Raw genomic sequence first — 14,733 nt, 5'->3', positions numbered from 1 at the left:
ATATATCGTTCCTTAGTAGAAGTAGAAACGATAACAAAATTAGTATGAGTGCCGAATTTTTAATATTTCATCACAATTATCATAGAATTTAATTTTGTATTTTTAAATTAATACTATTAGATTAATATTGTTTGTGTATTTTTACTGTACGAAATGTGACTCTTCGCAAGCGGGACATCAAAAAAGTCATATTTATATATGTCGCACTATATTTATATACCTCACGCGTCAAAGCCTTTTCTTCCTAAAAATGACCTATTAATGCAGCCAAAGGATGCCACCGTGACCAAACCGAAATCCCGTATACTACCGCCGAAACAAGAAGTTAAAACCGAAAGCTTTCAGGGGATTCAGCTTAAACCTGTTTCGAAGGATCCGAAACAGCCTCAGCAGGCTGAAAATGGCAGGGTGGAACTTAAGGTAGCCCCGCTGAAGGGGATCAACGCAAAGATCTTGCTGCAATCTCTCTATGTCGCACTCTCTATGTGTTCCTAAATTTCTTTAAATCTCGATTTACGGCGCCTAATTCTGTGCAATTAAACAGCGCCAAAATACATTTGTGTTTCTGTATGATTTCAAGATGTTTCTCACGCCATATATTCTCTTAATACAAGCAAAATTAATTTCAATGTTTTAAATGTTCTCCCTCTTTCTCTCTCTTTTTCTAAACTTATCTTGTACATAATTGTATATATTATCTTGTATATATCTCGATATATTTCTAAACTCTACATTACACTTTTACACTCACATCTTTCACTTCTCTAATATATTCTAATTTTTCTTTTTTTTTTTAAATTACACATAATCTTCTATTTACTGTTAATAATACGATGCGCAGGAAATTTTTAAAAGATTGGTTCTTTCTTCTCTTTCTCTTTTGTCTATCTTCACACTCTTCTTCTTCACTCTGCCTAGAGTCGAAGAATATTATCTGCATTACTATATCTATTTAAACTTTTCTGATCTTTTTCACATAATTTACGTTATGTGAATCTGCTATATAATTTTAAATAATATATGTTTGTAATAATAAACACATGTCAATACTGTAAATATTATGAGATGCTGTTACACATCTGTGCACTTATGTAAGAATGTTTCTTATGCTAAAAATTATTACGTATTAACACAGAAATCGACTCAGGTAAAATGGCTGTGTATCTATCTATCTATCTATCTATACGCACTATCTTTCTATCAATATAACTATAATATTTCACCAGAATCAAAAATTTTTCTGTAAAAAAAATAAATTTTTACAATATTTCTCATCAAAAAAATTTTTGAATTTATCAATAAATTTTTTTCAACAATACAATTAATTAATCTTTTTTCTTACAATAACATGTTACATCATTGTCGTTAGTAGATTCATAGTTATAATATAAAATCAATACAAAAAAAATTTAACATCTGAAAGCAAAATATTAGTTTTTTTTTTTTTCCAATCTTATCTGCTGTTTAATGACTAGAAGATATAATCTTTTTTTTAAATAAAAATGAAATTTTGTAAAAGAATAGCATAAATACATTATAAGAAGTTATTTAATTTAATTTTATTACAATTAGAAAACCGTATTTTTATCTTATATTTAAACAAAAATATATTGTTTTATGATTCTAAGATTTCAATAATCATTTCTATTTGCTATTGGCAACTTGTGTGAAGGGAATGAAACAACCGCCGTAATCAATGTTAACTTCCTCGCATTTTCGTACGATTCTGTAACATTTTTATTGTTTCTCACGTAGAAAACCGAGAAGGCGGAGAAGCTCGATGTAAAGAAGAGGAAAGCATCGAAAGCGACAAAGGAGGCTGATTACGAGCTTCCGGAGATCCCAGATTATGAAAGGCCCGTTCTCGAGAAACCTCAGGAATTCGAATTTGGCGAGTTTGTACCTCGCGATAAGACGAAGCTCGATAGACCGGCCACGCAGGTAAAAAACAATTAAATTTTTTTATATAAACATCATAACATAACAATCATCTTGCATGATAATTAAAACTATATTAAATAATATTAATAATTTCATCTCAGTTATTGTATAATAGCCATGTATATATATATATACACACACATACATATTTATATATATGTATATATGTGTACATATATATGTTTTTTTATATAATATAAATTACTTTTTTTTATATTATGTGCATAATTTTCTGTAATTTTTAATATTAATTAATTTACTATTCATGAAATTTATTAATTTAATTATTAATTTACACATTGTTTTACTTGCTTATTTATTATCAAAAACAAAATTGACTGGAAATAAGAAGTGATCAGATTAAAAATCTAACATTAGTAAAAGTATGTTTTTATAAAGTAGATTTATAAAAGAATTCTAGCAATAAAAATTAATTTAAGCCTATCGAATCTATCGAATTTTTGACTAATTATGTCTTTTTTGTTTTCATGGTGCCAAATTTAAACGGTGCAGAAATTCGAATCTAAGGTGAGTAATATCATCATTTATTAATAACGCGCAAAGGAAGAATATAATTTTGCCAAATCGTTGAAATCGCACGAACGAAAAATTCTGCGGATTTCGTAATCGTTGGTCGAGCATGTTTTGATCGAGGCTCGCGATACGCAGTTCAGGACAATTAATTTTTACGGCCGATTTGCGGGCGGTTTAATTATAACCGAGGTGCAAATTAAAGTGGCTCGTTTCACGAGCTCGAAAGGACGGCAAATTTTTCAAGAAGCAATTATCTAAAAATATGACACTTATGTGCAAGCTATATACTGTGATATTCGTGATATATACAATTGATAAAGACCTTAAATAACATTATATATTAAACAAATTTTAGTGATTTTAATTATTTGTACGCCATTATTAATTTTCCAACATTAAATATCTTGACAATTGAATTATATATATATATATATATATGTGTGTATATATTAATATTGTGCCGGATTGAAATCCGCATATAATTAATTGTAAAACAAGATTTTATTTATATCACTAAATATTTAGCAAGAATTTTTATTTTCTAATTTCAGATCACTCGTTTTACAATCATTTCATATTTATATTAATTTTGATTACAAACTTGATCATATTCAAAATAGGCAGTCTTCACGATAAAACTAATGACTAATGTTTTGGACGAGAAATCGGCGTAATTTTTTTCCAAAACTTCGATAAAACGTGCATTGGCAAGGATCTCAGTCGCAAAAGGACCATCTTCATATTTTTCGTTCGCATTGAAGAATGTCCCCGTGCCATAAATATCATCGTTCCATCTGCATAATTGCAATTAACGCGTGGCAAACGGAAAGATGAGGAGGAGGCGGGAAGGGTAGAGACGAAAAATATAGGTAATAATCAGCCGGCCCGAATCTCGCCTTGGCAAGCGATGAATGCCTTCTGTGCAGTGCGCGACCGTCGCGCCCGCGACAGAACTATTTTGGCGAATAAACGCTCGTATATCACCCCCCTTGAAATCGGTCTTTCGTCTTCGTCGACGTCGTCGTCGTGAAGGAAGATGGGGAAAACGTCGATCGCTATTTTCGGCCTTATTACGACCGATGCCCGCGGGCCTGCAACTCGTAGAGCGCGATTCGGGAATCGCGGGGGTCAGTCGTGATCGCCCTACGTACGCGATCGTATTTGATTACCGTATTAACTCGATACCTTGGTAAAAGTCATCGTAAACCTTGATTTGGGTCTCTGTTGGCTTGCGATCCTCCATTGAGCGCGATTCCGAGGAAGTGTATCTGGTGATTAAGCTGGAACATTATCAAAGATCGATTAGAAATCGATTAATGTTAATTGCGTTTCTTTAATCCTTAGTTTCACTAGTGGATGAATGATTAGATATCTCGCAAAGGGAGAATGCAATTTTTATTTATCGAATATATATATATATATATATTCCTTTTGCAATTTGTTATGTAAAAAAGAGATTGATCCACTTAGATCTAATAAATCTTAAATAAATTTCATATCTATCATTGGTGAAACAAATCTAAATCTTTTTTTTTTTATTAAAGAAAGAGAAGAATAAATTACGTATGTGATTTGGACAAATTTTAACTTAACTATCTCGAAATTTAAAAGACTTTTCGTTTAATTTCTTTAACGGATTAAATTAAAAGTATCCGCGGTTAACCAATCGATTTTCGATCATCGTAGCCGAAATTACCGGAGATCAAGGCGCCCGAAACACCCAAGATCGAAGTGATCAAGGACGTGACACCAGTCGGCAGCAGGAAGGGCTCCTTAGTACCCGGAAGTGGCACCAGCAGTCGACGCGGTTCTCTCATACCGCCTGAGGAATTGGGTCGCAGACCTAGTCTGATCATCAGTGACGAGGTATGTTACGGAATGTATTGCATGATCGCGAAAGTAGATAGACTACCTCGTAGAGGACCGAGCTGAAGAATGCGACGGAGACTTCCGTTATATTACGCCGATATAACCGAGCAATTTAATTTTTCGAAATCGCCGACTATATAGATTTTTAGAAGAAATTAACTTAACTTTCGCGAATTTAAAATTGTACAACGGATAACGCATCGAAACATTATATTCATAAAAATAGAATTTACGATATTTATATTCACATTTTCATTTTTCAAGATTCAAACGTATATATCTTAAATTAATTATCATACGATTACATAAACAGGATTTTTCGAGCTTAAACTCTGTTGCATTCTTATAAGTATATCACCCGAGATTTGCTTTATAGAAACGTGATATATAAGGAAAGGAAAAGCTCGTTAAGTTATTATATGCTAAATCTTTAAATTTATTAGAAAGATCTTGTCAAATCGCCAGACATTGTCCCAATCGGTTGAAAATCTTCAAAGTTCAAAAACGATTTGAATGACACATGGTGAATCCAATTCTTTCACCTGCAATTATATCTTCCATTTCATATCAATGAAGCAATAGAGGGTGATATCTAAAAAAAAGGGCACACTTTGCACTCTTAAAAATAATGAATAATTAAAAGAATAATTTTGTGAAAAACAAAATTTAAATATAGATATATTACAATTAATAGTTATAATGCAATAATAACAATGCATACATTAAATATTGATTTATTGGAAACATGTTTATTTTAATAGAAAAATTTATATTTTTGATACAAGTTTATACATACGTTTTGTGAGAATTAATTTAATACGCATAATTATGGACTATTTTTCTTTTTCTACGATAGTATAATACATTATTGATAAATGTATTTCAGAGTGCAAAGCGTTCGCACAAGTCCCATTAGGTAGACGATTAATGAATAAAATATTCGGACGTATAAGTAGACGACTGACGATTGTTGGTCGGCTACTGCTAGGATCTTCTTTGTAGCTTTTTTTTGGATTTCGTAGAGTGTAAGTCAGTGATGATCTAGTGGTCGTATTCGTGATGGTACTTATTGTTAGTGATAGATACGCGCCGACGTGAATCACCCTGACGACAAGTTCGTCGAGCGATGCACGTCGCGTTTAGTGTCAGCAAGGCGTGAGATTTAGATTAGAACCCTTTGTACCAAGCGAGAGATCCAAAGTTCTTGCCAGCTTCTGAAGCATATTCCTTCCCTCCCTCGTCTCTCCTCGGAAAAAAAAAAAAATCGTGTCCCGTCGTACGCCAGTAGAAGCGTTCCTTCGCAACCGGAAAAGAAAATGGGAACGAAATGGATCTCTTCGAGTCGTAATATCAAGGACGTCCGTGATCAGTGCGCATCGACTTACAAAAAGCGAAGAACTAAACGGTCCCTCCTAAAGAGAACGTCGAAGAAACACGGATAATTGCCGATCACGTGGTATTATTTTAGTTGAACGCGGGACTGATCAAAAGCGTTCCCGCGAAAAGTATATTCGATATTTTTTGTAAGATAAATTATTCTTTTAACAATTTCTTTCTTTTTTCACGGATTATAATTAGCATCACAAAACTTCGACAAATATGTATTTTTAGTTTCTCTCTGCTACAACAGAGAACTATGTTTCGCGGATGAAAATAGCAGAACATAATTAATTAAAGATACTAAAATTAAACAGACGCGCAGCCTTTGATATAATTAATTTTAGCTTATATATTTCCCGAGACTTGGTTCAGATTCAAGATAAAGATAAAGCATAGAGGAACGCGCTTCGATACGTCCGCGACGGCGATGAAACGAATTTCGACCTATTAAAACGATCATATTAAACGATGTAACATGTTACAGCATCGTACACATACGTACACACATACACATAACCATTGCAGTTTACTTAACGATAGTGGTTAATAGAGATTTGGTCCATAGGAGCATAGGAAGCTTCGTCCCGGCGAGGTGGTGGACGAGCGTAAGGTGAGATAAATAGCTGAAAAAAAAAAAGAACAAATGTGGAAGCGAATGCCTCGTCTGCAACCTTACTCGACTACCAAATCTGCACTTGTTCGACTTATCTCTCTCTCTCTTTCTCTTTCTCTCTCACATACACTCACCGGAATATCGCGCAAAGAGAATTAATTTAAGCGTTTGCAAAAGAAAATAAATTATTCGTACATGCTTTTATTATCGAAAATCGACATCTACAATTCTCTTCGCCTGATCTTGCCTGCTCATTACTACTGTATACTCACTATGGTCGTACTTTACGGCACACGATGCACGAAATTCACACGCGTCGTCCCGAATTTAATAGCTCACTTTGCTCGACGACAATAATTTGATCAATCAATAAGTAAGAGAGAGCGTCGCATTGTCGATTAAATTCCCGACGACGGCGTGCACACGTCGCACGTGCGAGATAGTTTCACTATCCTTTTTATCATCGAAAAATGTTCGCAAAATATATTTATGCATAATAGATTTTTTTCCAAAACCCTGTTGTATTTTATAATTCGTTGAAACAAAAGATATTGAGATGAAACTCTCTCACGCGCGCCATTCGATGTTTCAACGCACTTAATTCGAGACTTGATCAGCATAAAAATCGAATGCATCTCTGCATCTGGCACGGATCTGTTGCAACCGAGTCTCTATGCACACTATCCCTCACAACTCTTGACAATAATAATAATTAATTAATTAATTAATTAATAATATGAGACAGAAGAAGCATCTCGGAGGAAGTCAGGACGCGTCAACTCGTGATTAATCATTCCCATTACAAGGTTTCGCGAGCTCTCTTCCTGGCTTACATTTCGACTCGTAGATCACCGAGTTTTGGCAAGCACTCTGTCACCGTAGACAGACATCGGCGCTAATAAATGTCTCAAGTACGACACGACGTTTGAATCACTCCTGACAATATAAGCGGCCTCATCGCCGTCTGGTAAGACACTTGTTACCTCGTTCTGCCAACGTTCATCATTATCAAACGAAATTGAATTATTACTGTGCATACCGATTCGTGAATCAGGTAGATTCGCGGACGCTCCTGTCGCACGAGAATAAAAGAATTACGAGTCGGAGTCAAGTAAAATTTTTATTTTTTTTATAGATAAAATTTATTATCAATTTTATGTATATATTGTATAAATATTTTATTATATAAATGTACAATATCTGTTTATTAAGATAATTTTGCGACTTGTAGATCATGAAAGCCATTGATGCGCCCTTGCTTCTCTAATCGATTATCTCGAACTTAAATGTCGATTATTTTTTAGAATAATAATATTAAATCATAAAAAAAAAACTAATAAAGAAATTGCATTAGAAATTTTGTACACGAAATGACAATTATATATATGTATAAAACTATAATGAAATTATATGTAGCGCAAATTTTTCTTACAAGATTCGTATGATTGCAATGTTCTAAGAAAACGATAATAAGTTTGAGATAAACGAGATGCAGTTCTCAGATTATTCTTGCGAACGACGACTAGAGGCTCTTGGTCTCTCATGCAATCATGCACACGATGATACTACTTCGATTTGGTTGCATTTAAACTCACTGACGTATCAGCTGGCATCGTGCACCGCCCAATCGCACTGTCGTGTAGCAATGCACCGCAAAGAAATGCAAACGCACAAGCTGTCGGAACGTCGGTAAGGCTAGCTTCGAAAAGCCCACCAGCCCCTAATTGTATTCGTCTTCTTCTATTTTACCTTCATCTCTTATCAATCCCTCTGACTCTCTTTCCCTTATAGTACAATACTTTCAAAGCCCCGTTTTCCTGGATTTATCGAGATTCTGGCGAATTTCGAGCAAATAATCAAAACAGCCCCTAACTCAACTCTGTGAGAAGAATCGATTCCCTCCTTAACTTCTAACAGATAGCCAGGCAAGCACGCAGGAACATTTTTATGTTTTTCTTTCTTTTTTCGATTTTACTTCTCGCGTCAATCGTGCCTTAAAAAGTAAAGAGAAACGCAGATATCGAAGTCCGTCCTATGTAAATGTATCGGGGAAAAATTAACAAGTCGCGTCGACAGGCGATAAAGAGAAAATCTCCACGATGACGAGCAATCACGTCAATCACCTGACCCTTATGTGTGATTTTTACAGTTGGGAAAGTTACGACCCGGTGAGGTGTTGGACGCAAAGGTGAGATTTGTGTTCGCTATAACACAAAGCTTACCTGCTCAAAGTACATACCGTTCTCACCAGCGATCTTTTGTATTATATCTTACACTGTTCTTTTTCTTCCACGGTCCTCGATCATCTATTTTGAATTTTTGAATTTTTCTGCGCCCTCATTCCTCGGCCCTAATGATTTTTCGCCTCTGTTTTGAGCGACGTATTTTTTTATCCTCTTGCCTCGTGACCTCCCCAACCCCTTCTGACACAAAAAGACAAGATAATGAAAGCCCAGTAACTAAACGAAAGCTAAAACATACTCGGCGACGATGACCCCAGTGAGAGAGGCAAAAGCAACGCTATGCGTTACCGCGGGACGGCAATAATAATATTAATAATAATAATAATGACAATGATGATGATGATGATGATGATAATGATGATAATGATGATGATGATGATAATGATGATGATAAGGGATGATAATGATATTAATAATAAAAAAATAATTCTGCGACATTTTTTTGTTAACTGAACTTTTTGAGATTGTTGCTGCTGCTGCTGCCGCTACTGTAAACACGCTAGCCGCTACTTTTTCAACCCCCCAATGCGATTTAATATATCGCAACTTTATAATATCAATTTTTAATACTTCTTACATGTTCGTGAAAGAGTACATTGGCAAATAATTTACTGATCAATAATCTGAGTTCTTTTTTTCTCTCACATTGATAAAGACGCCCTCTCATCTTCCCGCATCGAACAGCCCCCGCCCTGTACGAGTTCACCACCGTGTGAATTGCCCGTCTTTCCCCAGAATTCGAGCTCTAATCTCATTCTGTCCCCCTTTTTATGTCTCTACCTCTGTCTCTATCTCATCTTTTGTTTTTTCACGCACCACACACAGACTAAGCCCGGCCGACCAGGCGCGCTGCAGGACAAAGAGGTTAGCACAATGTCTCTGTTGTGCGTGTACGCATATGTATATTTTTATATTATTTTATATCATGTACATTTTTATACGTACGTTATCTCGATATTTTTTTTTTTTTCTTATATTTATTGCGTGCTTCAAATTTGGAAACTATTTATACAGGATGTTTTCGAATAACATTCCAATAACTTTGTTTGCGGATTGATTTGATTAATATCGAGGGGCGATTATAATTTAACAAAAACATAAATTTACAATTTAAAATTTTGTCAGAACTTAAAGTTAAAATCAGTTTAAAAATGAGACTTTTTTTACAACGCAGGGGTTTGTTATTTTCTTTATATTTTTCATTAAGAAGGGATTCGAATCGTCGAATTAGCCAAAAAATTTGATGGGCAAACACACGTTTTGAATATTATTCGAAATCTGTATGTGTTTATAAATATTTTGCAAAGAGCACTTGTCGCGATAATCAACGCCGACGATGTGCTATTAAACGGCGCTCTCGTATTATGTCGATTTATATGCGGAAATTATTATTCGTAATTAAAATTAAATACAGGCACGTATATATATAGATCGATTTAATGCCGAGCGTTTGAGTAAGCTCGTCTCAACGGCGTTGCAGAAATTATGCTTATTAGTTCGAGCGGATACACCTGTACATTTTATGCGGCTGTAGATGCAGTTTAGATACGAATATATAATGGTGGTAAGATTGGTATTAGCTTATATTATTTATAATAATCGAGGAGAAACAAAATTATTACGAAATATTTCCTACCACTTTTTTATTGTTATCTAGAAAAATTACTTATGTGAAACCTACCACCATTAAAAATCAAGTAGTCACAATGCGACTCGGTATCGGACCTGTCGCGATGCAGTGCAATCTGACTTTAGCATCCATGATATATACGTGTGTGATTGATTAAAGAAAAGAAAACATTTAAAAATTATTTTATAATGAATGTTTGGACTTTGATCAATTTAATATATAATGACATAATCATGTGTTGCGTTGATAAAATAATTTATATCCGTGAAATTATTTGATTATATACGATTTAACAAATGAACATATAAATTTGTTTCGAGAAACAAAAAATTAATGTTGGAGATTCAAGTTTATCAATTTTGCGATTTTGCATATCACTGCGATAGATTTGAAACCGAGCGGTTTGCTCCTATATATATATATATATATATATATATATATATATTGTATATATAAATGTCAGAGGTATATGTGTGAAATAACTTATTCGTGTAGAACTCTATGTATAGGTGTAAACATATCCATCGTGCTCACACTATATGTATCAAGTAGATTCGATCAAAATATTCTCACTTTTATCGCAACAAATATGATGTTACTTTAAGAACGGGAGATAAATCCTGTTCGCTCCGATTCGTAAATGTGGCATCGTAATTGTGCGTGTAGATATTTTACTATTGAACGTGCCTATTTGTAAATAATCCTAATCATTTAGTTTCCCGTTAGACGAACGGCAATTTAGTTGATGTAACGAGGATCAGATCGATTCACAGAGTAAGCAATCATTTTCATATATCCGCGTTAGTATCACCAAGCAGTAAAAATGATCGCTCATATCATACTCATTACTTCGAATTCACATTTCTTTCTCTCTTTTTTCCCCAAATTTCTATATCTTTCGTTTTCCTTGTGATTCTGTATCTTCATACCTAACATTGACAGCTATTATTTAGGAGAAGAAATCAAGAATATCGTTAACAACATCGTAGTTCATTATTATAAGATAAATTGCATTAGCAGGGATAACTACAATGAATAAAAATAATAATATATTTTTTATTTAACGTTATTATTAAATAAAAAGAAAATAATTCTTTAATTTCTCTCTTATTCGTATCTTTCTCTTTCCCGTGGCGCAAAGTTATCCCTTCCAGTGCAACCTAATCTCACCTTAATTTTTAGACCGACGATGATTTTATGTAAATAATTATTAACTATTATATACGTGGGCTTCAAAATTCTCATTTCACACGTATTTGTGATCCGCACTTTCGCTTCGCGATTCACGCATCGGCATTGTGACAACTGCGTTTGTCACGTTTTCACGCACAATTAAATATGTATCGACGCACAAAAAATATCGCGCGCTCATAACATTGTAGAAACTCACACGTTTCACTATCGATCGAATGAATTCCTTATTCATTTTTAAGATTGAAAACAGAAGAGGCGTAAGAATTTTTTCAAACATTAACTCTGATATTACATTTATGTTTGTTTCTTGGATCAATCACATTAACTTTTAAAAAAAATCTTTGTTTACGCTCTTCTGTTTTCTTCATTCTCTCATTTAAGTTATTAATATGTTCCCTTTGCGTTTCCGCACCGACTATGCGTATTCAAGGGATTCTGTTTAATTAATGGTTTAACACATTAATATTTAAAATATTCTCTTGACAGAGAAGTTGATATTATATAAAAAAATCTTTAAAATATATAGAGTTTATTATAATATATAAAAAGACGAAGTATTGAAAACATCGAAAGTGTAGTCTGCTTATTTTTTATAAAGTAAGAATCACACTTTTGTTAAAAATAAGCCAGCAAAATCCTTGAAATCGCAGTGGCTACAGAGTCATGTAGTTGGTGAATTTAATACGAAAGTCGGAAAAATCATCATGTAAAATTGTTCACATATCAATTCCATCTGCTAATCAATGCATATCCTGAAAAAAGAACATTGTTGTGGCATTGTCACTAATCATATTGAATCTTATCCAACTTTTGTAACTAATACACAGTGAATTAACGATTGTAACGCCAACTAATAATGTGAATTAACTATTAATTGTAAATAACGATAAATTAATGCAAATAAACGTAAGTAATGATTATGAAAATGTATATAAATGCTTTCATGCGAATGCTCGCATGAGTTGCAGATTTTTCGAACGACAAAGGCATCTTCCGTTTTTTTTATTATCTTCTCTTTTACAAAAAAAAGAAAAAAAAATCTTAAGAGAAATAAAATTATGCAAATTAATTTGTATCGATACAAAATCAAAATTGAAAGATTCGCTTTTAAGAAATAATTCAATGTATTTAATCATCACTTTCGATGTAATATTATCCATTGATTATAATGAATTGTAATTTGCATTTCTGATTCTACGATATTACTCGAAGTAAAATCAAACTTAATTAATAGAAGATTGACGGAAGTTGCCATGTCGCGTCGTACTTCAAACTTTCTTGCTTTCTTTCGAAAGCTTGTCGAATGTCTATGTGAAACACGAAGAGGTAAAGAGTGTGCAAAAGTTTGCTCACATTCTCATTTTAATGGCGCAGCGTCGTCGTCCGAGCACAGCGGACATCAGAAGACCCAGCGTGGCGGACCTCGAGAATAAGATCAATCAGCCTAGCACACCTCTACGAGATGTCGGACCAGCCGGACCACCCCAAATCGTCGATGTCCAGGAATCGTACTCCGCCGTCGAAGGTAACGCATTCTGTTCCTCGTTAACCCTATCAGACTTTAAAGCTTTGAAAACACATTTTTTTTTTTTTCAAATTCTAATATTTTTGTACGGTGTTTACGAGTGTGTAAATAATATTACACTCAATATTATATATATTGATACAGAATTATAAAAATAAATTATAATATTATATAAATATTATAACTTAATATAATATTTTCAATTGCCATGTAATGTTCGCGGCTACAATAAAGAAAAACGTTTTTATATTGACATTCTTTGCAGACTCGACGGCGTATCTCACCGTCGCGGTGGAGGGTACACCTGCGCCAACTTTCAAGTTTTACAAGGGCATCACCGAGATTATCGAGGGTGGCCGCTTCAAGTTCCTCACGGATTCGGAGACCAACACGATCACCCTCTGCATGAGGAAGACGAAGCCCAACGACGAGGGCACTTACAAAATCGTCGTGAGTAACATCCATGGGGAGGATTCTGCCGAGATGCAGCTCTATGTCTCCGGTGAGTTGATTTAATCTAACTGCCGACGAAGCTTGAAAATCGAATATAAAATATTCACGGCGCGCGTTTTCACTTAATATTTATCTATAATTAAAAATATTTTAATACTATATTATATATATGAACTTTTTAAATTTAATATTTCATACAATATAGTAGTAGAAAAGTTGCATTAAAGCCCTAAATTTTATCTTCAATAAACGAATTTTATTATAATAGACGCCAGTGGCATGGACTTCCGTGCTATGTTGAAGAAGAGAAAGTATCAAAAATGGGGACGAGAGGAAGCTGAGCAAGAGAAGGTAGACTTGAAAGAAGTCGAGAAGCCCATGCCGGCGTTAAAGAAGGTGGAAAGGGTATGTATTCTTGTTTGGTTGTACCTATATATATGCGCGTATGTGAAAATAATGATATAAACAATATTTTGCAAGAAATTTAATAAGTTTTCAATTGGCGTAGAACGCTAATGAAATTAATTTATATGAATATTATTGACTTTGAGATAGGTTTAATCTGAACAGAATCGTTTCACGTTCTTTAAGAGGAAGTTGGTTACGCATTGTACTTACAATCGTAAATCATCGATGTAATATACATAACATTGATGTGCAAGTGCAATTTTAGCCATTAACAGCCTGGGAACAAGTAATATAGCAATAATAACATGAATATATAACATAAAAACGCCATCTATCTATTTATTATTAATTCGTCGATTATGTCACAAGATTTAAGACACGCTTCTGTTTAACAGAATTTTCTCATCTTCTTTCACTTTGAAATAAAGTTACAGAATAACATTTTGTCAGATGATTATTTAAAGAAACGCGTAATTTTTTTTTTTATTTAGCATAGAATTAACAACGACTTCACCGCATTGTTGATTTGCTGAAACATAATTTACGCGGTGGTGTATCTCTGAAATCTCGGAATGTACTTTTTATACGTTCCTCTCTCTTCTTCTTTTCTTTCTCTACCTCTGTTCTCTCAGCCGTTACAAAACGAGCTACATGGACCGAGCTGGTTTCAAGAAGGCGAGGATATAGTGATCATGACGGAGGGTGTGGAGATCCTTCGAATTTCTCTAGACAAAAAGAGTGAAAGTAACTGGAGCTGGCTCAAGGTTTTTTTCTAACGACCTTATTTAGTGAACCCTAAATGATGATGATAAAATATAACGATGACGAACATTTGAACACTGACAAGACATTAGAATTCACCGTCTACTTTCTGCATTTTTTAATGTTACTAAATTAAATAAATAATTACGAGAATAATCAGGATATTGTTAGCGTTAAAATT

General features: G+C 33.9%; 1 protein-coding gene across 43 annotated transcripts in view; it reads left to right on the top strand.

Moving 5' to 3' along the window:
- Bent (projectin protein bent) overlaps window positions 1-14,733 on the top strand; it is a 96,175-nt gene that overhangs the window by 35,035 nt on the left and 46,407 nt on the right. For 32 of the 43 annotated variants that reach the window (XM_070294243.1, XM_070294242.1, XM_070294234.1 and 29 more), the window contains 10 exons: window positions 268-420; window positions 1,756-1,941; window positions 2,455-2,469; window positions 4,162-4,341; window positions 6,290-6,334; window positions 8,487-8,525; window positions 9,406-9,444; window positions 12,779-12,929; window positions 13,195-13,431; window positions 13,651-13,787. In XM_070294243.1, the coding sequence (XP_070150344.1) occupies window positions 268-420; window positions 1,756-1,941; window positions 2,455-2,469; window positions 4,162-4,341; window positions 6,290-6,334; window positions 8,487-8,525; window positions 9,406-9,444; window positions 12,779-12,929; window positions 13,195-13,431; window positions 13,651-13,787 (1,182 nt within the window). The remainder of the gene's footprint in view (window positions 1-267; window positions 421-1,755; window positions 1,942-2,454; window positions 2,470-4,161; window positions 4,342-6,289; window positions 6,335-8,486; window positions 8,526-9,405; window positions 9,445-12,778; window positions 12,930-13,194; window positions 13,432-13,650; window positions 13,788-14,733) is intronic. The other 11 variants (XM_070294253.1, XM_070294213.1, XM_070294212.1 and 8 more) reach the window with 9 other exon arrangements.

The sequence above is a fragment of the Polyergus mexicanus genome, unplaced genomic scaffold, assembly GCF_030449975.1.
Source record: "Polyergus mexicanus isolate NDT 795.1 unplaced genomic scaffold, iyPolMexi1.0 SCAF_4, whole genome shotgun sequence".
Taxonomy (NCBI): domain Eukaryota; kingdom Metazoa; phylum Arthropoda; class Insecta; order Hymenoptera; family Formicidae; genus Polyergus; species Polyergus mexicanus.
This window is presented reverse-complemented; position numbering and strand designations above follow the sequence as displayed.